At 32.5% G+C, this 26886-nt stretch overlaps 1 protein-coding gene across 1 annotated transcript in view; it reads left to right on the forward strand.

Annotated features, from left to right (window-relative positions):
* The first annotated feature begins 2422 nt into the window (after window positions 1-2422).
* The window catches only part of LOC129231052 (glycine dehydrogenase (decarboxylating), mitochondrial-like), an 84622-nt gene continuing 60158 nt past the window's right edge, over window positions 2423-26886 (forward strand). Inside the window, exons 1-3 of the mRNA XM_054865300.1 lie at window positions 2423-2659; window positions 14751-14829; window positions 23746-23881. Of these exons, the coding sequence (XP_054721275.1) occupies window positions 2423-2659; window positions 14751-14829; window positions 23746-23881 (452 nt within the window). The remainder of the gene's footprint in view (window positions 2660-14750; window positions 14830-23745; window positions 23882-26886) is intronic.

Raw genomic sequence — 26886 nt, forward strand, 5'->3', positions numbered from 1 at the left:
ATTGTCATCAGAATAGCCCCCAATTTATAAAATTTTGTATCTATACGTTTTTGTTAATGCAACTACACACTTTATTTCCTCAATATTACTTATAGACACCTTTTTTTTTTTGCCTCAGTATCCTAACTTGGAACAGTGTCCCAAGTTTGGAGCGTATTTGCAATTTCTCAAATTTATGAATAAATAAGTTCAACTGAATTAGTTAAGTGGAAATGAATTTGCCCAAATAATGCACAGGTACATAGCCGAGAAGAATTGTGAAACAAATTCAAACTAATGCTGCTCAGTTAGCGTAGCTAACCAAAGTTATTCTCATACTTAAAAATCGTATATTTTTTCGAAATTTTTACAATCATAAAAATAACTCATAAAGCTGGTACATCAACGTTCAACTCATATAGCCTCATAAGATAACTATTCATTTATTCTGTAACACCATTTATTTCTTATTGATGAAATACCGACAGGTGCACCAGTCGTCAAAACTAAATTCGGCAAAATGTCCCAAGTTAGGATACTGTCCCAAGTATGGGCACTTGAATATACATATATAACTTTATATGTATGCACACTTCCGGTACTGTTTCAGTTCTATATATATAAACAAATAACACAAAAATTTATGGGAGTTTTCCTGCTAACTTTTGTGAAGTGCAAGAGCAATATAATGTTGGGGTTAGATACGCACCACCACACCACTTACATTAGAAAAAAAATCACCTTACCAGTTAAGAGTTATATAGTGCTTAAACTTCCTTCTGTCCATATTTTTTCCATTTTTCGCTTCGCACTACCGAAGACAGTAACTGTTCCAGAAACATATCAGCTAATTTTAATGAGTTTGATTTGTATTAATTCATGTTGCCTTTCCATACAAGTTTACCTATTTTGCTGATATTTGCACGTTGTTGACACTACCAACATTAACAACATGCAATAAAAGCAAAAGGATGCAAAAAAAAAAAAATAAATAAATAAATAACACCTTTCGTGCAACATAAAATATCCATTTTTAACCACATATTCAGTCAAAAGCAACTACGATACTCTATTGGGATCTGTGTAATCATTTGCCCTAAGTGCGGGAGCAAATGAGAACGCAGAATACCAAACCAAAACCAGTGGCACTACAGTCCATGGGGGCCAAGGCCTACTGTACCTATCTCAGTCTTTCAGACCAAGGGCTCTGGGGTGCTAGGCAGATGTTCTGGTTAAAAAGGTGGTCAGCCGAACGCGGAACCCCTAGGGTTTAGTTTCCAAGCAAGCAGGATACACAGAATGTAAATATTTACAGCAAAAATGTTGCGAGTAGATTTTCTAAAAAAAAAAAGCCAAAAGAATGTATGCAAATTTTAATGGAAAAACAACTTGTTTAAAACATATTTCAATTTAAAATTTAGTCCATTTCACTGTAGTAATTGAAAGGAGAGATTTTATTGTATCAGTTTTTCTCCCCCTGCGATGCCGACTAGAAAACGTAGAAACATTAATTGATGCAACTCTCACCAGTTATTTAGGGGGGGGGCAGGGGGTCAATTGTTCCCCCTGGTTTTGAAAAATAAATGTTTTTACCTTAGAGTAGGAATTAGTAAATTTAGGGAGCAGGTCCAATAATTGGCTTAGCAAAAGTTGATGCAAAAATCCGAAGTCATGTTACCCAAGAGCGACGAATAGTTGGCACGTTTTGCGTGAAACAAGCGAAAAAAATCTGATTTCTTCCACAATGCGTTGCTTGCTTTAAAATTTATCACATGACTTGGGATCTTGGTTTCACGAATGAAAGTTTTCACTCCCGCCTTTTTATATCTTCTCAATGGTTTTTACATATAAATGGGCGTGGTTTTTCATTGAGTATAAATCTTCCCCCCCTCCCCTCTCCTTGAAAAAATTAAAAATGAGGGACGTGATGAAACTTCATATTCTATGAACCACCATTTTTTCGCATACTATCAGTTAAGAAATTTTTCTACAGCAGGTAAAATTGGTGCTCTGAGTTGCTGTCCATGATTTCGTAATTTTTCAGTAGCTTTTCAACTACTTCCCAAAATTAATATCAGTAAAAAAAAGTAACATAAAATTTTTGAATTTCGTAAGAAAAAGACATAAATAGTAAGATTTCATTTCACTTTGGAAATGTAGAATTGATAATGCGAATTAGATTTTATCTGTTCTATCTCTATAAACCATTTCAGACAAAACAATTTTCCTTAGTCTGTTCTTAAATCACTGAGCAATCACAGTTGCAAAATACTTCCAATGGAAACACCATTCAAAAACTGATTCATCAAATTAGATAACGAACCCATTCCTTAGCTGTGTCAAGAGCACCTTATCTTCTTGTTGTTATCTTCAGATACAATGAGTGCTACTAAGTGATACAACCAAAACTCAGCTCGAAATCACGTTAAGGCCTTTCGTGAAAATGCAAAACATAATTTTTAAAAATGTATTCAAAGCAACTGCAATTAAAGATATATCTAAGAAAGAGTTTTATTACCAGTTGGCTTCTTTTTATGCCCTGAGGAGAGTTCCGTCAAAATGTTTTTCAAGTCAAGAGCCGGTTAAATCGCTCTTGCCAACCCATGATGAGTTTAGTGTTCGCCACATTGGACCAAGAGAACATGAGCAGAAGCTCATGTTAGAAGAACTGGGACTTGAAGTAAGTCATTGCTAAACTTCTACTGTTTGCAAGACATTACAACCAACTTACGTCAGTTTTCAAATTCTTGCTTATGCTTTAGACAATACGTATATATACCGCCGCCTCAGAACAACAGTAAAACATCTACTTCTGGAAACAGCAGTAAGATATCCTACGGTTGCTCAGAGGCGACGATGTGTTTCGAAGTCTGATGTTCAGGTTTAAATTTAGCTTAATTTTAAAACAGGTTCGTAACGCAGTTTTCAGTTTATACCTGCAAGAATAACTAAAAAAGTAACAACCGTCTAATACTGTGCGTACAATTTTTATAAAATATTTGTTTCTTGAAATATACGTCAACAAAAAATAATTGCATAGTGTATTAATTCAATATTAGAACTTGGTGTTTAATTGCTCTCGCCGTTGATGCATCTAAATTTGGTTAAAGCTGTTTTTAAGTAATGACATCCTAAAATATACGTCGAGAGTTGTTAGTAATGCTTAACATTTTGACTTGTTTGCTATTATCGTTTATTAGATTGATTAAACTTTCAATTGAAATCGAAAAAAAGCGTTTTTCTTGCGTTAATTTTAAAGCATTAAGAATCAAAATATTTATTGGTTAAGAATAAAATCCTATGTATAGTAAAACTGTAGAGTGAAAAAACTAGTCAAATGCCCATACTTGGAACAGTTTTGCATATACTTCGGACCAGTGGTTGGAAGTAGCGCGCTACAAGTAGCGACGCTACTGTAGTAGCTACATTTTTGAGTAGTTTGTAGTGTAACGCACTACTTTTTAAAAAAAAAAGTAGTGTAGTGAGTAGTTAACTACAAAAAAATAGTAGTTTGTAGCGATTTCTGGAAACTACTTTTAAATAAACTGAAAAAAAAAGGAACAAATCAAGGTTCAAATGAATTTGACTGGCGCAAATTTTACACAAGTACATCAGCGGATGCAATGAGAAATAAGACTCATAAAAATACGAGCTGACCTCAGGCATTTCATTTTGACGCCATACGTTCTATCTGTTCGACGCCATTAGTTTGTTTGCCGTCGTAATTTTCATATTTCACCAATATTTATATTGAAAAAAGCACTTATTTTCGCGAAAATGAAGATATCGGTGATTTCGCGAGTTGAAAATTTTTTGAATTTTATATGAAGAGACTGAAGATTGAAAAACAAAAATATTTTAGCGAGGCTTAAATTTTCGACAGTATTCACCAAATAAAAAGAAGCTACTGAAACTGTTATAGAAAAGGATAAAAATTGAACTGTTCTGGAGGACTTACAACAAATGCGAGCATTACAGTGTATGAGAGTATGATAACGGATATTTTTCTTAGTGTCTTCTGATGAGCTAATTTATCAATCTTTTTTTTGTTCAATCCTCTTACGGTATGTTTGTGCATTAGGGTGTCTCCCCCCCCCCAAAAAAATCGAAAGTTGATTTTTCAAGTCGCACACTCTCTTATATTTTATCCTCTTACGTCAAAAAAAAAAAAAAAAAATCATGTAATTTGAACAACGGCAACAAGTGCCGATTATGTCTGAAAGTGTGAACCAGCACTTGTGTAGTGCTAGGCCAAATTAAAATAAAATGTTTTTTTAGAAACTCAAAATTTATGTTGATAAAACGTTGCTCCTATACCCCACATATGCACCACAAAAATATTTATTTAAATTAAAAGCCATTTAGATATCCCACACGTGGCCAAACATTTATAATTTTCTTCAAAAAATTAAGTTTTTGATACATATTTTCAGAAATGTAAGATTTTACGAAATTATCAAGCTGAAAAATATAAACAGTAAAGTAGAAAAGTAGGTAATTAGGGTTAAATAGAAATTTTTGTTTTCCAGCAATTTTTAAGTCTCCCACATAGTACTCTAAGATATCGATTTTTTCTAGGTTGAGTTAAATTTTTCATTTAAAATATATTATTTTTTTATTATTCGTTTGTAATTGTTGATCTGTAAATGTATTCGCCAGTAATTTTTGACCTTGATATTCTATTTAAATTTATATGTAACTAGTCGACCCGTGCGGAACTCCGCACTGTGTTTCGAATCGTTTCATCAGGCATTTTGCTCTTAAAAAATTTCAAAGAACATTATGAAGAAGAACGGAAAAAAATAAGCGCACAAGAGAAGACATGTAATTTGAAGATATCAGTAACAAAACCTCGTTAAATACAACGTTGTGATAATTTGATCATAGTTCCCCTTTTAATCGTACATATTTTCAATGCAAACATAAATGTCATTAAAAGTGTGGCTGAGTGGTGACTCGTGAAAAAGCAATAACTGTGCATGTGAAAAAACATTTGTTTAAATACAGTCCTGCACATGTCAACATCTGACGGGAAAAATAGAAACATTAAAGAGATATTTATTCGCACGTATTCGAATTGGCGCCATTCTAACTAACAGCTCGACACCCCAACAAACTTAGCAATTGCGCCTTCCTTTTCGAAAGCTATTCATTGAAGGAATGCGTAGTAAAAAACAGCAAAAAAGCTTTTTGCCAAAAAAAAAAAAATAATAATAATAAGATCATGCATCTGTGTTTTGTCATTAACCAGCATGATACGATTTAAAATTATTCGCAAAGCATGGAATTTGATTAAAGAATGACGAAGATCTCACGTAGCGATTGAAACAAACATTCTAGAGAAGTAATAAATTAGATTGAAAATAAGTGTTTTTATCTTTGAATATTGAACTATTTCACACAGAAGGTTGCTTTAACCGTTACGGCTTAAATGCCCTCACATGTTTCTTTTTTAATCGAACACTTAAAATTCAAAACCAAAACCAGTTGAACTGAGTCCGTTCTTAAGTGTAATTTTTCGAACGTAGACAAAATGTATTTTTTTTTTCAGCAGAACGCAGAGGAGTAGAAAATAATTTCTTGCTAATGAAGTTGATAATACTTTTAATGCTTTATATCGTATTCGCGCGAATAAAAAATTAAAGGTTTACTGAGTGAAACTCGTAGTTATAATCAGGCGTAGTATTTTTTCATTTGTACAAAAGGTCGAACACTGCTATTAGAAACATCTACATTTTAGCATACAATAAAAATGTTTTTCTGCACAAAAAGGATTTTTTTAGGTAAATCTAATATTTTTTTATGCCTACATTATGTTGAGTGGTCTGGATGTAGTCAAAGAACACAGTTCGATTAACAATCAACTTATCCGAATGATAACTGTAGCCTGCATAAAGGAGTCGAAACACCAAGTAGCATTCCCACTGCATTTATTTTATTAGGTGTGTATGTTATGAGCACATGTAATGAGTAATACTAATATAAATTTGATATTATGTCGGACAGCCCAAGCTTGCCCGAAGTTCAGATAGTTTATAGCCGAACGCTCTACCGAAAAAAACTTATCAATTAAACCGAACAACTAAGTCCAGTGCTGTTAAGCTTTATTAAAATATGAACACACACACAGGCTATTTTTTATTTTTATTTTTTTTGCCGAAAGTGACGTAAAAAAATGGAAAACTGCATTAGAACTTTGCTTTAAAAAATGCATAAGAACTACAGGCAGCATCAAGGTTTTGAAACAGCAAGAGGCGATTTCGAAAACTTGAATTTTCGACCGTAAGTCTTTTTTTCGTCATTGGCCAGCCTGATAAGTTTTAAAATGAGAGGGGATTAATATATAAGATAAGATATTGATGAAAAATGTTTTTATTTTTGAAAATTTTTACAATTTGTTATCGCAGATTGCTTAAGCCGTTATAACTTAGATGGCAGCACGTGTTCATTTAACAGCACGGTTAAAATTCAAAATAAATTGAACTATGCTCTTTTTTAAGCGTAGCTTTTCGAATGTAGTAAAAATGTGATAAGCTATTTGTTTTTTAGCAAAAAGAAGAAAAAATATATATTTTACCCTTCAAATTGAGGTAGTATTTTATTTATTTGTACAAAGAGTCAAAAACTCATTAGAAGAACATATATTTCAATATACGATTTATTATTTTTTTTCTGAACAAAAAACAATTCTATTGTAGTCTGAAATCTTAAACCTGTTACTTATATTTTCGCTTACATTATGCTTTAATTTTCTTTCCAGAGCCAAAGCTTCAAAAAAAAAAAAAAAAACACGTGCAATTTCGAAGTAATTTAGCACAAAATCACTGAATGATTTCCTATCAGCAAGGAGCATTTTCTTCTCATTTATTCTATTCCCTCATAGTATGTATTCATTTAATTCAGTGTAATGCGCGATATTTCTCTAATTTTTTTGGTGCAGATTGTCCGGACATGGGTCCGAACACGTAATCTCCTGGTTACGAAGAGAACGCTCTGCCGATCAAGCTACTCAGCTCTGTCGGTCATGGCGCAAATTAAAGTTATAAGTTTGACCGAAAACCTTATTCTGGTTCTTTAAAACAGGTTTTTTGGTTAAAAGAAACAATTTTTAGACCTTGGGTCTATTTTTCGTCAGTAGCCAGCACCATAAGCTATAAAATTAGCCGTAAATCAAAGAAATCGATCAAGAATTGAGGGAAATTCGGCGTAGAAACCAAAAACAGGCTACAGAAATAATATATAAGGATTTTTTGAAAGATAACTGAAAAAAAATCAATTTTTTAAATAAAATTATAAATTTAAGGTCAAGTGTGGCATATCTAAATGTTTTTTCATTTGAATAAATGTTCTTGTTGTACATGTGGGGTGTTGGGTACAGGGGCAACGTTTTATCAACAGAAATTTCGAGTTACTAAAAAAAAGTTTTTTTTTTTTTTTTCGATTTAGCCTAGCATACGAGTACTGTTTTACACTTTCAGGTGCAAGTCGGCATAGGTTGCCCTTGTGTAAATTATATGAAACTTTTTCCACGATTGTTTTGACACAAGAGGAAAAATACAGGAGTGTATGCGACTTGAAAAATTGACTTTCATTTTTTGAGGGACAACCTATTGTGTATGCTTTGTATTTACTTATTTTTTGGAAAGTAGCGAAGTAGCGACTACATTTCAAAAGTTGTTTGTAGTTGCTACATTTTGAAAAAAGTAGTTGTAGTTGTAGTTAACTACATTTGTAACAAAGTAGTTGTAGTTCGCTACAAAAAAAAGATGTAGTTTTTCCAATCACTGCTTCGGACCTTTAGTAGCATATAATCATATTTTTTCCATTCGAACGAAGTATTCTAGTTTTAGGCTGTGCCTTAGTACTTCACTTTCAGGACAAGGTATAGATGTGTAGATGTCTCTCTTTAAAAAATCAATAAAAAATGTGCATTGTCCCAAGATAGGGATCTTCCTTCCTAGCTTGGGACACTTAACATTTTGATCTCTCTTTCATGTATGCAGCAGTAGCTAATTGTTTGAGACACCAACTGTCCTTTTATAGAAGTGTATTTTACAACTCAATAAAGAAAAAAATCATTAGATTGAAATAATATAATCTTATAAACGCTCAAAGATTTCAGAGTGTATACTTACCCCTGAAAATATCGAATGTCTCCTTAGCCATTTAATTTTTTTTGAATGTAATAATTCCGCGCTCCCCTCTATATTTGGAAGTATAAAAACAATCATGAACGCAAATAATTCGTAATGCAGCTGATTTTTTGCCTTCGATGTTCCTCATTTCACATCTTTTCACATTCATTTTTATTCCTTCATAATGCGTGAAATTCACAAAAAATAAACTAGTCCCTTCCATGCTTTGAGACTCGTTTTCATCAGAGCTAACATGTATGCAATATTTTTCTCATCAATAGATTTCAATTCTTTTAACAATGACAACTTTTCTGTACTGTTATGGTATGACATATTTTTTGCCATCAGAATAGTCATCATTTAAAAAAAAATTACATTTATATTTTTTTTCTCCCTCTCTTAATGCAATTTTTCTCTTTATTTCCTCAATATTTCATACAGACAATTTGTATGCCTTAGTACCTTAACTTGGAACAGTGTCCCAAGTTTGGAGCGTTTTTTGTATTTGTGAATTTTATGAATAAATTATTTAAGCTGAAATAGTTAAGTGTGAAATTAATTTTCAAAAAAAAAAAAAAAAAAAGCACAGGTAGATAGCCGAGATGAATTGTGAAACAAATTCAAACTAATGCTGTTTAGCTAGCGTAGGTAACCAAAGTTATTTCTGTACTTGAAAATCGCATATTTTTTCGAAATTTTCAGAATCATTAAACTAACCCATACAGCTGATACGTCAAAGTTTAACTCACATAGCGTCAAAAGAAATCTATTCATTTATTCCGTAACACCATTTATTTCTTACTGGTGAAATACCGAGGGGTGTACCAGTTCTCAAAACTTAATTCGGCAAAACGTCCCAAGTTAGGGTAGTGTCCCAAATATAGGCATATGACTGTATATGTGCAAATGTTTAAAAAGAAAATTTAATCTTTTAAAGTTGACGATAAAAAGTGCATTCTGATTTTAATTCACTTAAAATGCATTGCCGTAGCCTTGGCAAAAAAAAAAAAAACCGCATGTGAAAATTTTTAGATTTTATTGTTCAAAATTGGTATTTATACTATGTTTGTTACATTATAATTTGACTAGTGCTAAACAGTAAGAATAGGTATATCCGATTTATTGTGGGTTTTTTTTTCTCAATTTCATTATTTGCATAACAGAATTCTGCTTCAACGCGATGATTTATAAATCATATGTCTTCCTTACAGTATTACCTATTGATTTTGAAAGCGATCACCTGCAATTGTGTAATGTTTAGGAAATCTTGCTTCGGAAGTATCATTAACCCTTCACTCGTGAGATTTTTGTGACGTAATCGGTAATGAGGTTGTATGAAACCTCCACATTGTATTTGTACACTCCACAAAATGTATCAAATTAGAGTAAAAAAAATTTCAATGATTTTTGTATTGATAAATACAACTGAAACAGAAACATGTGAAGCCATGTATTGCACCCGGAGACAAAAGTGACACATATCAAAATTTTTTAAAAATCTTTTAACTGTTGAATCTAAATTTAATGCTCTTTCTTGCCAAAAACACTTGCATAAAATTAGCTTACATAACTTGTGCGTGACGACAACGTAAAAGCAATATAATCAATAGTGACACATCATTAAATTCATAATTTAGAAGAAAATTTTTCAAACTTTAAGTGTACATTACTAATTTAGACAACAAAAACTATCCAGCAAACATCACATCATATTTTTCTTTTGCGCGTATTGGCATATTTAGGACTAAATCTCTTGAAACTGCTATTGCGTAAAATCTTGGTTTCCGCCAAAGCTTTTTTTTTTTTTTTGAGTTGTGTCATGTTCGTACCGGGGTGCGATATACGTAAACGTTAAATATTTTGATTGTACAAGTCCAATTGATGTGGGTGCAAGACACTTCATCTCACCAGTTAAGGGTTAAATCTTGTTCATATAAGCCAAAGTTTCATTAAAAAAAATAAAAACTTGAATTAAATCCAAATTGCTTTTGAATTGTGAAATGCATTACTCGGTAGAAAATTTTTTTACGAGATCTCCAAATGTTGAGTAGAATGAAATTACGTGCGATAATACACCAATACGTAAAATTGATCTCTATTTTTCAATTTCTGAAATTTCAATTTAAGAATTCCTTTTGACTTTGAATTAGAACACTAGCCCTTTTGCTGGAAATCAAAACTTGGAAAAAAAAAGGATCAAAAAAGCTTTGTGCTAAAGCACGATCGAAATGAAAAAACAGCGTAAATAAAGCACACATTTTCTTTTCCTCATAATTAGTGCTTTAGTTATTTGGGCAAATCTATTTTCACCCAACTAATTCAGCTGAACTTATTATTCATAAATTTGAGAAATTGCAAATACGCTCCAAACTTGGGACGCTGTTCCAAGTTAGAATACTAAGGCACAAAAAGTGTCTATGAGGAATATTGAATAAATAAAGTGTAATATTGTATAAACAAAAACGTATCGAAACAACGTTTTATAAATTGAGTGTTACTCTGATGACAATAAATGTGTCATACCATATAACAAGACAGAACAGTTGTCATCGTTAAAAGAATTTGAATCGATTGATAAGCAAAAGACGTTTTGCCAACATATTACATATATTAGTTCTACTAATGAAAATAAGTCTCAAAGTACAGATGAGACGAATTTATTTGTTGTAAATTTCACGTATTATGAAGGAATGAAAATGAATGTGAAAAGATTTGAAATAAGGAACATGGAGAGCTAAAACTAAGCTGTGTTAAGCACCAATTGCTTTTATTCTTCCAAATATAGAGGGGAAACCAAACATATTACATTTAAAATAATTAAGAAGGCTGGGAGACATTCAGTGTTTTCAGGGGCAAATGTACATTCTGAAAGCATTGAAAGTTTACAAGATATTATTTTAATCCAATGATATTTTTTTCTTTATTGGGTTGTAAAATAAACTTCTTTAAAATGATAGGTTGTGTCCCAAACTATTATCTATTGCGGAATACATGAAAAAAAGATCAAAATAATAAGTGTCCCAAGTTAAGGAGGGAGGTCCCTAACTTGGGACAATGAACATTTTTTTTTAAGGGACACATCTACACATCTATAACTTGTCTTGAGGTAAAGTAGTAAGGCGCATTTTAAAAATAGAATACTTCGTTCGAATGGAAAACATATGATAAATGTGCTATTAAAGGTAAAAGTTCAAAACTGTCCCAAGTATGGGCACTAGGGTGGTTTAAAAAAACTTTTTTTTCAGCTTGAATTCAGGACACCCCTTATTTTTTAAAACTTACTAATAGTATTATGCAGTAAAAGTTTTAGCATCTTACTCAAATTTTAATAGGGTGTTCAATGACCCCTTAGTTAACGTTAGCCGTACCATAGAAAATGCCACAAATTTAGAAACATTTAATTTCCCCCAGCTTTTTTTTTTTTTTGTAAATAATTACTTTATTACAATTTATATGCATATTACTAGTGCATATTATAATATGTAGCATTGTTGTTTCAGTTCAATGTATTTTTCAACTCCCCCTCCCCATACTTAAGAAATTTGGGGGAAGGGTTGAGCACCCTCTTTCAGTTGAAATAGGAAGCTAAAATTCTTCCAGTACATTACTATCCGCAAGTCTAAAAAAATTGAGGGGTGTCCCGTTATCTAGGACAAACTTTTTTTTTTACCTGCATTTTTGAACCACCTTAATGGGCACTTGACTGTATCTACTATAACTGAGAAGCATCAGTTTTATTTTTTGTCATACTTCTTCTCAGCTATGTACTGTTGAAATAAATTTAATGATTGCGTTGAAAAAAAGTAGTTAAAAATATACAAAAAATGAGTTTTCTCATGACAATAAATGCGTGATACCGTTGCAGGACAGGAAATTTGTCTTTCGTAAAAAAAAAAAAAAAATGCGTCACAGGACGCTTGGTAGAAGTGATAACTTTCATAGGATTAAATTATTATCATTATTTAATCCTATGAAAGTAACAATTGGTTTATGTTATCTAAAAATCTTGCAAAGACTGCATCAAGTACAGTTAGTGTGACTCCTTCTGGCTTATTAATCATTTGTAATTGTAATTCGGATTGTAGAAACGATACTAAATTTTTAACTCGATCAGAAGCAAAATTAACATTAAAATCTCCGGTTAAAATTAAAGGAATTGTATAATAATCTTCATTAACTAAAGCAGAACCTTCTTGTGTATAATTTAAAAGCTGTTTATGGAATAAATTGAATAATTCTTGATATACTTTTGTTTGATTGTTTGAATTGAACGTTTGAATACGTAAGGCAGAGAGAAAGGTGCTTGCTGGTTAGATTTTTATTTAAAAAAAAAAGAACAGACTTTAAAATTGCTCTAAATGAAAAATAATTAAATTCTTTGATCACCATTCAGACTACTTTTAAACATAAGTTTTGGTGTCGGCGCAAAAACAATAGATTAAATGATGCGTCGTTTCTAAATATTTCGTTTATCAGAAAAAAACACTCAAATTACGAAACATTTTAGATTTTACTCTGTGATGAAGAAATTAAATTTTATTTATTATTTTTGTTTTCTCGGCCGTCTCCAGCTCCCGCGTTGCGGAGTCTGCGGGGATGAAGTTCGTTTAAAATATGTACTCCTTATCACAGTTCAAAACCCTAAATGAAGCGAGATATTTTTAGTATAACTAATCGCAAAAATGTTTTTGTTTTGAAAATAAATTTGAAGATTAAATGCTGTTTTGAATATATATTGTTTACAATGTTATTGGTATTATATTGCATTATTAAACTCATCTTTCGTTAGGAGATTGCGTTATGTTGCGACGATTATCCATCTTCTGTTAGTTTCATTACTTTTTCTACTGTCACTTAACGCTTAAAGCTGACTCAAAGAGTAAAGAAACAAAATTTCCCCGACCATACGCACTTCTGTTGTATGCGCGAACGCAAGGAATGCCAGACGAGAGTTGCGTCGTTACGCGCGTTATGTCTCAAATCGGTTTACCCTCCCATAAGAAGTTATCACTTCAAAAAAAAATTGTAATCAATTGATGAATAAAAGAAAGTATTACAAATGTTAGTCATACTAATAAAAATGCGTCGCAAAATATAGATGAGACTAGTTTATTTGTTTTGAATTTCATGTGTAGGAATGAAAATGAATAGGAAAGGACGTGAAATGAGGAATATAGAGGGTTAAGATTCAGCTGCACGAGAGGAGTTACTTTAGCTCACCAAATACTTTTATGCTTCCAAATGTGCGGAAACATTGCATTCAAACGAATTAAGAAGACTGGGAACACAATCAATATTTTCAGGAGCGAGTACACATCCAAAATTTTTTAAAGGTTATTATTTCTATCTGTTATTTTTCTTTATTTAGTAGTAAAATATGCTTCTTAAAAATGATAATCGGTGTCCCAAACTATTATGTATTGCTACATACATAGAATAAAAATCAAAATGTTGAGTGTCCCAAGTTAGGGAGGAGGATCCCTAACTTGGAACAATGAACTTTTTTTTATTTTTTATTTTTAAAGGGACATATCTGCATCTCGATACCTTGTCCTGAGGTGAAGTACTAAGTCTCTTCCTAAATATAGAATAATTCGTTAAAATGGAAAACATATGATTAATGTGTTACTAAAGGTAAAAGTTCAAAACTGTCCCAGTATGGGCACTTAACTGTCACCACTAAACATCAGATTTTTAAAAAAATTGCACGTTTAGTAGTATTTGAGACTAAATCACTTAGAACGACTATTGCGTAAAACCTTGATTTTCAACAATGCCGTTTTTGAGTGTTGGATCCTTTTCCTTTGCCGGGGTGCGATTTGTACTGAATTCACATTGTTACATCAGAAACTATGCTAAGTATTTTAAATCTCAAAACCAGTTCATTTAAAAGTTCGACTTCGCATAGTAGTTATAGCAAAAGGATTTAAGTGGACTCTTTTTGGTTTTGAGTGAAGGATGTGCAAAGCTTATACCGACATTAAAATTTTTTTCTAAATCATACTGCATAGCAGCACCTTCAAACTACTACTAATAGCATCTCCTATTCCCAAAAACGGATGACAGTTTCTTCTACTTTTTGTACTAGTTATGTCCAAAATTTTAATTTTAGAACTTAACCAGTTTACTTTTAGGTGCTTCCTTTTTGACTTTATAAGCTAATACAGAAACTACCAAAAATTAGAACTTTTTAACAATCAAATAAAACCAAGGGTGATGGAAGAAAAATATTTTATTCATTCTACCGAGGAAAGCTAAAGGGCAGCATTTGCAGATTTTTCATCTTTCATTTTTTCGCATTTTTGTCATCTATTGTACTTTAGCTTCATTGCAAAAGCTTGCTTATTTGGTTGTCGCTGAAAATAAAGTACGAAAAAAACATCAATTTTAACATTCCCGTATATATATATATATATATATATATATATATATATATATATATGTATAGTTTTCTCCAAAAAAAGAGAACTTTTAAAAAAATATTTTTTTTTTAAACAGCGGAAGACATGATGGCAACCGCATTATAGCGGATTCCGTGATATACCGAGGCGTCGTCTGACGGGATTCTACTGTACTTCATATAATTGAACTGTATTCAATAACTTTAATTCTCACGTCGTTTTATTTTTGTTTCAGAGCATCGATGAACTAATAAATAAAACAGTGCCAGAAAACATAAGACTGAATCGCCTGTTGAATATAGACTCCCCCAAAGGTAAAGTAAAATTTTTTGCAAAGGTTTTTTTTTTTTTTTTTTTTCAAAATTTCTGCTAAATTTTTCTTCTAAATAACTTTGCAGATCGCTTAGCTTATTCTGGGTGTCCTGCATATTTGAGTTAATTTATAAAATAATCAATTATGTGATGCACTCATGAATGATGATAAAACAATCTCCTAAATCTTCTTGAAAACATCAAAATCAGAAAGAAATTTTACCCGAAATCTTTATTCTTTGGCTTAGCATTTCCCCCCCTTACATTGTAAAGAAAAAAACATATTTTGCAGCAATAAGATATTTTCTCTCCTAGTCGAGATAAAAGAAAAATACTACAATAACAATAAAATTTCCTTTTGTAAAATAAAAATTTTAAAATAATCCCGAAGAACAGAAACATGATTTTTTCTGGAAATATTTAAGTTTTTTAAATTTTCTTTTCAAGTATTTTTAGGGAAAACATAGTAGTAGTATGAATTTATCTCAACAACAATACAAAGATACCACAACATCAGTATCTTCCTGAGTGTTCCCACGCACCTTTCAAAACCTGATCCAGTTTGATATAGATTGATACCTCCAAAATGCACAAGTAACATGAGAATTTTCAAAATTGTTCTAGATTAGGGTACCAGACCTTTCTCCAGATAGAGTCTGACCATTTCGACTTGCACAATAGGAAATATGATCTATAATTATGCATGGCGGGAAGATAGACAAGTTTTGTAACTAAGTGCTACGATCATTTCTAAAAATGTCGCAGACGGTTGAAAATTATAATAATGAGACTGTATCTTATTATACATCTAAAACAAATTTGAGATCTCATCAATCTTAGAAATGATCACTGATAAATGTATTTATTTATTTATTTTCGTCTAACGTTTTTATGAATCTTGAAGACCGATTGCTTCTTTTCCAATTATGCTCAATGCAATACCCCAGTTGGAGTGCTTGTTAATGAAATATAAATAAATAGAGTATGGATTCAATTTCGACACATTCGATTTTGAAATCCGAGTTAAAAGCAAACATTTTTAATGCTATAACAAGGAAGTTCAGAAGAGCTTTTTTAAGTAGGGAAAAATAAAAAATATTTGATTAAAAAGAACGCGATTACCATATGCATAGCTCTTCAAAAGTGGTGTGAGGTAAAGTGATGTAGCAGGGCTAAGTTAAATAGTAAAATACTTTACTACCAACTATCCGGAAACATTTTAATTAACGTTATTAAACGTGTAGTTTATTTCAGTCAGAAAATAGTTATATTTAAAGATCAAGGTACCTGTTAATACAAACTATTTTCAAAATTAAATAAGATAAACACACCTGCAGTGGCCAGTGTTTCAGTAGTGGCCACTTCAAAGTTTAAAACGCACTAGTAGTGGCGACATTGAATTATATTTTTAAACTGTGGGTCTACACTATTAATTACCTCTCTTGAAACTGAACGAATGTACACTGCTCAAAACAATTAGGGGAGCACATGGTTTTAACAAAATTACGCAAAGATGCATACTAATAAATAACATAAAATGTATGTACATATAAACATCCATAATTTTAAGCCTACCAGGAAACGGAAAAAGAAAACTTTATATGCCAATCAGTGTTCATGACGTCAAAAACCAGAAAAAGGAGATAAGAGCAGAAATCGAGATGTTGCAGAAACGTCCGTTTTATTGCCGTAACTGTGAAATTCGATTGCACAGTATTTTTTCTTGAGACAAGGTTACTTGAGAATGTCTTAACAGAGTGATTTACCGGAATCCATGACATGACATCTTATAGGCAGACTGGAATCCGCGCAAACATAACGTAGTGTCGCGGACGCTGTTTGAGTCTCCAGAAGTGTTGTTGCAAGGCTTTGGAATCAATTCCAAGAGACAGGAAATGTTAGACGTCGACCAGGGCAAGGTCGGCCACATGCCACTGAAGCAACTGATAACCAGTATATACTGTTAATAGCCCGTCGAAACAGAACAGAGAATGCTACGCAGCTGCAAAGACAGTTACTCTTGGCAACAGGACGAAGGATGTCCAGCCAAACAGTACGTAATCGGCTTCATGAGGGAGAGCTCTATGCACGTAGGCCAATGGTCCTCATTCCGTTGACCCCACGCCACCGTGCTGCCCGAAGATGATGGGATGCTGAACATCGAGATTGGGAGCAACATGATTGGAGCCAAGTGTTGTTTACAGATGAGTCCCAAATCAGCCTAGAGTGTGACATCCGACGCTTTCTGGTATGGAGGGACAGGGGCACTCGAAATAACCTCGCATTCATTCGTGAAAAGTCACAATACAGATGAGTTGGTTGGATGGTATGGGGTGGAATCAGCATAGGCGGACGTACGGACCTGCATATCATTCGGAATGGCACTTTGACTGGCCGAAGGTATGCATACGAGATACTGCGACCTCATGTCATCCCTTACTCTGGAGCCATTGGAGATTCCGTTGTTTTCCAGAATGATATTGCCCGACCGCATAGAGCTCGTCTGGTAGAGAACATGCTTGAAGCTGAAACAATACAGCGTATGGAATGACTAGCGTGCTCTCCTGACCTGAATCTAGTCGAGCATGTTTGGGACATGCTCGGACGACGCATTGCTGCGCGATCAAGGCCGCCTGTTACTGTTCGAGACTTGGAAATTGCACTTCTTGGGGAGTGGAACAGTATTCCCCAAAGTCAGATAGATAACCTCATCGCATCCATGGCAAACAGGTGTGCAGCAGTCTTAGGTGTTCGAGGAGCCCACACGCCTTATTAAAACTTATGCATCATGTCTAAACAGTGTCTTTTTTCATCATTTACATGTAACCAAATTGTTGCCCTAAATCATCTTTTAGCGTTTTTTCCATACTTTCAAAGCATTAAAACTTAATTCCAATTATTTTACGTCTTTTTTTCTGTATTGCGCATTGATACGCGTGTACTATCCATTGTATGCCAATACATGGCCGTCTCGCCCGGTTTTCTTCACGTTTTTGCTTGCTCCCCTAATTGTTTTGAGCAGTGTATTATAACCCAACTCTTTCTTAATCGTTCCGTTTTCTAAAAATGCGAGAATTTCAATTAGTTCAATTTTTTATCCATTTTTTCCCAAACCTCAAGTTTGATCCAGTATTGGCCACTCCAAAGTCTGAAAATTTCAGTAGTGGCCATCTGACATTCTCCCATCCGAAGAATTTACATTACTTACTTCAAATTGTAACTGATGAATAAAATTTATTCAATGTGATAGTTACGTTAAATACAAATGTATTAATCACATTATTATTATTCATTTCTTTCCTCAAAGTATATAAGTAACTTTGAAGTGGCCATTACTGAAGTACTGGCCACTATTGGTGTGTATACCTTACTCATGTTTAATAATTTTGAGGTAGGGGAAAGTGTGACGCATGTGAATATTGTATGGTTTAGTGGAATAACTTGAAGCAAAAAAAAATTAAATTATCCCGTGTACGAGTCCTACTTTTGACAAAACTTTTAGAGCCAATGGACAATTTTGTGCTTCTGTGATGATAATTTTGTTTTATCAGCTGTTGCATGAAATTTTATCACTGTCTTCTTCACGTGAAAATACATTTTAAACTAAATGAAAGCTTAACCTTAACTATTGCATGCCATTGTGTGAACATTCAGGTAAATTTTGACAACATTTAATTTTTTGTATTGCTTTAAAAATTCTTTATTTTTGCAGTTTTGTCCTTAGGTAGATGATGGGGCACTTGTGAACATAACATCTGAGGCACATGTGAAAAACAGCTCCTATATCCTCTTCGTAATATGAATATTAGTGTAGGATATTATAAGTTTTAGAAAAATGTGCAAACATTTATGATTGTTATTTTTCTATAGTCATTTCATAAATGTATTTGTAATTTTTTTAAATATTTATTACATTTAATAGCTGATCAAGAATTTAACGTTATAGAACAGTTACAGGAAATAAAATGTACCAAAATGTTTTAATTTGACTAAAAATTTACGCTTGAAATCATTTTAAATACGTTATCATACCTTTTTTAAATCTCGAAAAATTGCATGACACAAAGAAAAGACACTTTTGCTTTGAAAAATTAATAATTTTCTTCAAAAAATACAGAAATGAAAAAGATGTTCACATGTGCCCCCCTTTCCCCTATATAAAAATATTTTTCATTGTTATAAAATTATAAACATCTTATTTACATTTCAAATATTGATTGAAACCAACAGATGTTCAATGCAGTATTTATTTATTCATTATTAATTACGTTTTGAATTGAAATGCTCAGTATTATTTCTTAAATGCATGCAGGAAAAGTAAGTTGGGTAAAGTGAAATATGTAATTTATTTCAGTTATTTATAAACTCAGTGATTTAATCATTTACGTGTTCATTCATTAATCGATTCGTACATTATACATATATAATTCATTTATTCATTCTCTTATTTTCTTACTCAATTATTAATTCATTTATCCTTTCATAACTAATTCTTAAATTTAATCATTCATTTTTTATTCATTCATTTATACAGCTATTCATTAAAAAAATATTTTTAATAATAAAAAAGAAAATATTTTATCCGTAAAATATTTCAATTTTCACTATACGTAGGATAAAGCAAAATATCATTTTGCCCTATGTTTTCCCTAGTCCCCACAATATTTCAACTATTTCGCCTTTGCCCTAAATTCCTCTACAATGTATTCAAAAGTAGCAGTATGAGAAACAAATTTTATTTTGCATTTGTGGTTTATTTTCATTCATTTTCAAATTAATAAATCTAAAACATGCTTTTTTGTCAAATATAATGATTTGTTTTCACACTTAATTATCTGAATTTGAAATTAGGCTGTGTCACATTTTTTGAAACCGCAATGATTGATTATTTGATCAAAATCAAATATGAAATAATTAAAATGTCTATAAGTGGCTGTCCATACATGATGTCGCACTTTTTATCAACATTTTGACCCCTCCCCTCCCTGTCACAAAGTGTTTCACAATTTATCTTACTCCCTCCCCCTTTATAAGCTATTTTTAATGAATGTATTTCTAAAAAAAAATGCGTGAGTTCGCAATTCTTGTTACCCCCTCATTCCCCCCGGCAAAGTGTCGAAATTTCATGACCCCCCCCCCCTCTCAATGTGTAACATCATTTGTGGTTCATCCCTTAGCTCAATGCTTAAGATTTTATTATCTCATGATTTCATTGCATAAGTACTAGTTCTTTTACGTATACCATTTTAACTCTCTTAATTGTACCTTGCTCTCACTCAAACACCCCTTCTCATTTTATACCTCAGTTTAGCCCCTTTCCACCAAAGTCAAAGCAATCCGTCATAAGCTTATCTGAAATTGAACCCTAGGTTGACATTTAGGTGTCAAATCTGTGAAGCAGCTTTCTGAATACAAAAGTGGTGTTAATGAGTGATGAATATGATCCGTATTATTTATTCATTTATTTATTTATTTATTTTTTATCCTTTAAGCACTTTTAGTGCTCAATTTCAAAAAGAATTCATCAGTTTCTAATATGCGTGAAAAGCTGATGAAGTAAATGCGTATAGTTTTAAGTGCTATACAGAATACTCCTCTCAATTCTGATTTAAACTTTTTAATCCTTTCTTGCAGCGAATATTTGTAAAAGATGATTTAAAAAAGAAAAGGAAAAAATATATATAAATAATTCTAAGCAATATTCCATGCTCAAATGAGATTAATCTGAACTAATTAGTTTATTAATCTGAGTAACTGTTCAATATTTTTCGTTCAATCAACGGTGGGTGCGTTTGTAAATGCTTTTCATTTATTTATTTTTTTAAAAGCAGCGACTACATTTCAGAAGTAGTTTGCAGTCGCTACATTTAAAAAAAAGTAGTTATAGTTACTATATTTGTAATAAAATAGTTGCAGTTGTAGTTCACTACAAAAAAAAAAAAAAAAAAAAAAAAAAAAAAAAACGTAATTTTTTTAACCATTGGTTTTTTCAATTAATATTTGAACAGAATGTAAATAGTTTTTGCCTTCAACACTTCAAACAGGCATATTTTTGCAGAAAATATTTATTTGTCGTTTAAAATGTCGAAGCACCCGTAAGTTTTAACGAACCCAAAGCGCCTCCAAATCTCTGCTGACACAAAATCTGAAGCTGCTCAATTCTGTTCCTATTTTCGGAACAAGTGAGGGTGCTGTCGGAAGGTTCCTTCCTCCTTAAATATGAAACTAGAAAATTATGTCACAGCAGGCGCAATTCTAGGTTTGCCAGTCAGAAGTTTTTTTTTCTCTTGCTTCATTTTATACAGTGTATTTTCCTCGGAGAAACTACAATGACCCCCATTAGTTATTTAGCTGTACTTTCTGAGACCAAATTATCCTCTAACTCAATTGGCCACTTTCACCAAACCTGCTTCACGTGTGTTAATCGAAAAAGAAATATTTGTTTCTAAAATTTGATCCTTGATTGCACAAAACGCTAATTTGTTTATTTATTTATTTATTTCGTTTTTCAATTTGTATTTGAAAATATTATTTTGCCGTCAGAAATAATTGCACACTAGAATTGATATGAAAAAAAAAATATCTTTCCAAAGACGTTAACCAACAACGTTACTTAAAAAGTTACAGGTGTTTTTTTTCTTTTTTTTTCAATTAAAAACCTTTTTTTAAGTATACAACTGCTTGTAATGTATCCATACTATTCAAATCCAACATGTAAGTAACCGTAGTATGGAGGGGAGACGGGGGCGACTATGCTAAAAGCTTTTGTTGTTTATTAATTTATTTTCAAGGATAATAAAATTAATTTTACATGAGCTGTTAGAATTGTCCCTTGTAGTATTAAATACATTACCAATTAATTTTTCAAATAAAATAAATGATTGATATTTTAATTTTTTCATAATCTTATTAAATTGTAATGACAACACTGAAAAAGGTTGAACATATTTTATTTTTTGAATATATTACATAGTTTAACAAATAACAACTGTGTTTTTACACCATACAAATTATCAAATTAAGCGTAATGCATTTCAACGTAATGTTGAAGTGTTTAGTTGTGCGGCTAACAATAGTTACAAATAAAAATGACATTTTCATAATTTGGAACGTTCTATATGCCACCATTCTTGGCATTGCAGCATTGGATTCATTTTTCTATTAGAGAGTCATAACATTCCTCTTTACAAGCAGAACTTGTAAAGAGAAGCCTTGTCACTTTGCCCCGTGTTTCGGCCCGTCATCGTGCCCCGGACTGCCTGTTTGAAAAGATTCGTCTTCATTGCCTTAAATGAAGGCAATTAATTGACTTTTATTCATGGTAATAGGCAGTGCATAAATTAAGTTACTCATAAATACAAAAGATAAACGATCTATCATGCCTGTATCTGTAGCAGAGCTTATTTACACATGCATGTAAGTTATAACGTGACAGCGGTAGACAATCAGAGCTTCAGAACTAAGAAAAAAAATGGCTATTTCAGCGTATTTATGCTATTGCTGAACGACCAGCCGATAGGAGGGCCGCAGTAGTATCCAGGTGATGCTGCTCCCTAGAGGGAAACGGAAAAATTAAGACATTCGTCATCTTGCCCCGGTCTCCCCTACGCATGTCATTATGTATCTATATCTGTCGAGTACTCGCTTCTGATTGGCTGTTTGTTGTGACTTGACACTGATGACGTCAACACTATTTGGAGCACCCTAGATACCTAGTGTATATTGTTTGCACAAATTGCAGTAAGGTAAATTTCAAAGCAAGGCTCAAGCCAAAATCCTACTATACACTTTTTTCATTAAATTCGAGTTTTTTTTCATTTGATAAATTATTTATCTTTCAGCACAACAAACAACAAGCCGTTTACAAGACTCTTTACACAGGAGATGTGTGGCTTGCAAGTTAATGAAATACTTCAGAAAACACATTACTAACGTTTAGAAAATGAATAAGCAGGATAAGGTCTTAAATGTACGTGCAAAACTCATATTCGTAGAAGTCGCAGGAAACGCTGTAAGAGTGCTAAAACCTCGAAATGAAATTTTAAATAATTAAATAACCAAGTAAAATTGCATAGTGAAGAACTGGAGATCCAAATATTAAAAATGAACCAATTTGTTATCGTTTGGATTACTCTTTGAAAAGATCACTGCGTGCGGAGAAATTGACCAACAGAGCTTTTCCAACTCTTTTTTTACTCCGTTGTTTAAAATGCCATCTAAAGATGTCATTTGGTAAAGATGTCTATTACATCTGACGGGCTGGATTACATGTAAGATGATCTATTATTTCAAGGTACAATTTCCGAAATCTTTAAGACACCAAATAAGATCATCCGTAACACATCAAATTTAATTACGTCTAGAATGCTCAAACGTTGTTCGTTAAATAATCGGACCAGATTTGAATTTTTAATATAAGAATAAACACAGAAAAGATGTCTTGCTGTTTGTTCCTGCACAGAAGCTTAAAATTGATAACCTTTTGGTTGCAGTCCAAGTTTAGAATGAGCTATAATAAGTAAAAAATTAAATAAATGTTTATGGTAGTGCTTACAGTAAACTTGAATATTGTCAACGTCTTTGTTTTAAAATTTCTACCTTGTTTACTTTAAAATTTATGAAGTCAATATATTAACGAAAAAAAAATATTTTGCTGTCGGTTTTAATATATTGCACTATTTAAAAACTTTTCTAATAATTATGAAAATTTTTGTGCTAAATGAGCTCAACTATCTATTCATTAAAAGATATGATATTTATTAATATTCATGTAGGGTTAGGATTTCAACTTTGAAAAACATTAAATTGTTCATTTAAAATTTCAATGAAAAGTAAAAAAACATTATCAAGAAATTTCAACTTTATGAAAGAAATCATTATTTTTTCGTTAGCAAAAACTTTTATTGTTTTCCCTTTAGGTGAACATGAATTACTGCAGTACTTAAGGGAAGTCGTTGATAAAAATCAAATTTGGAGATCTTATATAGGTCTGGGATATTACAATTGTTTGGTTCCTCATTGTATACTGAGGAACATCTTTGAAAATCCTGGATGGTAAGATTTTTTAATACGTTAGATTTGTTACCACGAAAGACCGAAATGTGGTTAATGTTGACATTCACCAGTGATTGTTTACAATCGCAGAGCAATTACATCAGTGGAAGACCTAATATTTAGTTATATGTTTACGCATGCATCGTTGAAAGTGGACATTCTCCAATTTCGGTCTTTTGCGGTAATACAAGTAAAAAGTGCTCTATTTCTGGATAACGTTCATCTGTACCTTAGTAATTAGTTTTGAATTATTAAGTAAAACTAACAAAATAACAAAAGGTTGAAATTTAAGCTTCAAACAGAAAGATAGTATAAAATACTAAAAGATTTTTTTCGTTATTTATAATTAAGTCTTATTTTGTTATATGTATGTAAAAGATATTCTGAATTTCTTGTCAAGATTTTAAGACTTATTTGAAATATTACTGATTACAAAAGCAACATGTTTACATCGCCAGAAACTTATGCACGGTATGGTCTTTTTGATCGTCGTAAAGTATATCAGATCTACCCATCCGTAAATCTTTGCTTTTTTTTCTCGTTTTTCTTTGCCTCCAGCTCTTACTGATATGCTGTTCAAGAAGCTCTTTGAGCCATTTCAATTTGGTACAGTATGAAACTTCCATAGGGTGAACAGAATCAAATTTATTAAGTAATACTTCATCCACTGAGATGGTGTGCTGTAAGAAGTAGAGTAACGGCACCAGCCACAGACACGCTTAAGACATCGCTCTCAGGTTAACTTAATTTTCTGAGCCTTTTAATGTATTTAGACTTTTTGAACTAATTTTCGCTGATGCAACTACATCTCATCTAACGTTTATCTGCTTCTGTATCCTCTAAATTAGTTAATTCTACTTTTATTTGCTCAATTTTGAAAAATGGTCAAAACCCTTAGTAACAGACAATGAAAAATCAGATGGAGATCAGACATCGATCTGATGATACACAGTAACAGACAGGATAAGGAAAGTATAAGTAATAGGCAAAAATCCCTTTTTCTCTTCAAAATGTGCAAAAGTTCTTTATTTCTAGAACCAAAGCCTTAATAAATTCAAATGAACATGAAACACCAGCAGACCTCGTGGTGACTGTTCCTTAACCTTCCACCACAGCCTTGTAAATACCAACTGGCTTATAAAATTCACTCTGATAACACTAAATGATTGCACCGTATTCATGGGCCACAGTAATATCAGTTTTACCGTCTGTTACTGGACCCTGGACCCTTGTCTGTTAGTGGTAACCTTATCCTAGTTACTTAATGAATGTAAAAAAAAAATCATTTCCTGAGTTTGTCGGTACAAAACGGAAAACACGCAATTTATATTTTTAAGAAAATTATTCAAAGCACTCAAAAATGTAATTTCTTGATACGTACGTAGTGAAGTATATTTTAATTAGAATAAATGTTTTCTGACGAACGAAAAGCGTAACGTTGAACACTTGCTACGAATATAGTCTAAGTGAATGAGACAGTGAGAAACTGAGTATCAACCGATCAAAAGCGTTCCAGGGGGAGATAGGCCAGCAATAACTCGTCTCCAAGGGCACACCCAGTTTCTCTGTTTAGAGGAGGTCATGGGGGAAGGGTCTATGGCGATTTTTTCAAAATATGTCCTCAAAACGCAGCTTTAAGTTTTCTTTGGTTTAGTCACTTCCATATCTTCCGACACTAAAAATCGGAATTACATAAACCCTCTCTTTTTTTTTCATTTTGCTACATGTTACAGCACATATATTTTGATAAAACTCCCTTTCATTTAAAAAAAGAACCTTGTTATATTTTAGATGTTGAGTTTTAATTCAAATTGACTTTTAGAGTGGAAATAACTTACTCACACTTGTCATACCAGTTGTAGTAATTTTCATCATTCCAATGCAATCATGGGTGCAAGACCTTCCGTCTTAGGACGGATTTCCGTCTTGGACAAAATTTCCGAGACGGAGGTCGGGACGGAAAGAAATTCGATGACTGTCCATCAGTTTTTACTTTTTTTAAAAAAATGAGTGTTTGAAAGATATGCTTTAATATAACTAGACCTTTCCATAACTACGAATTTACATCAACATTCTATCGATTTTCTGCCATGGGCTTGTTTTGTTTTCAACGAGCTTTTGGAGGAGTGACTTTTAGACTCGCGCCGGAGTTGCTCGCTATTCTCGCTAATTTTTCGAATTGATTGCCTTTTGTTTCTATTTTTCACTTGCTATTTTCGATCATCCTTTCGTTTTTTTTCTCATTTGCGTTTTTTTTTTTTTTTCTTTGCAAACTCGCATAAATGAAATTTATGTGCGCTCTTAAATTGTCTTAGAGTTAATCTGAATCACCGATTGAGAGTGATTGCTAACGGGATGAAATGTTTACGCCACATCAAAGGGTGTCCACATACCAGATAAAAAGGGAACTGTCAGGGATTTTGAAGATTTCAATGAGCATGCAAATTCTGGAAAGAATTGGAGGTAAATTTCAAGCTGGTTTGAAACACTGATGGGCAACTGTTCCTGCATTTTTTGACATGTTTTAAAAGGAGTCTTAAAAGCGCAACTTTACTTTAGACAATCTTTAATGAACAGAGGCAGAGGATGGGGTTCGGGGTCCCCCTCCCCCTTCAAAGCTGAAATATTCAGAACTCTGCTTTAGGTAATCTTTGGGAGACTTAAAAAGGAGGAATTCGAAGGCTTTCTCTCAATAAATGTTAGGAATTAAATTCTTCAAACTTCAGTGATGAAAAGGGGGAACCGTAAATATAAGTCAAATTTAGTGAACATAGGCGAAAGAGTTCGGGGAGAAGGGAGTCTCTCTCCTTCGAAAATTTCTCCATGCTGAAGCATTGAAATACTATTTTGGCTATTTTTGAGTGCGTTAAGAGTTGGGGAGCTCGGGGGTCTTTCTCGAAACATTTTCGAAATTGAAGTCTTAAAACTTTGGGTTGTCTTTGGGGATGTGGGAAGGGGAGTTGCTCTTTCAATAGAAAAATAAATCTTAAACAAACTTATACTGC

Source organism: Uloborus diversus, chromosome 10 (genome assembly GCF_026930045.1).
Source record: "Uloborus diversus isolate 005 chromosome 10, Udiv.v.3.1, whole genome shotgun sequence".
NCBI lineage: Eukaryota > Metazoa > Arthropoda > Arachnida > Araneae > Uloboridae > Uloborus > Uloborus diversus.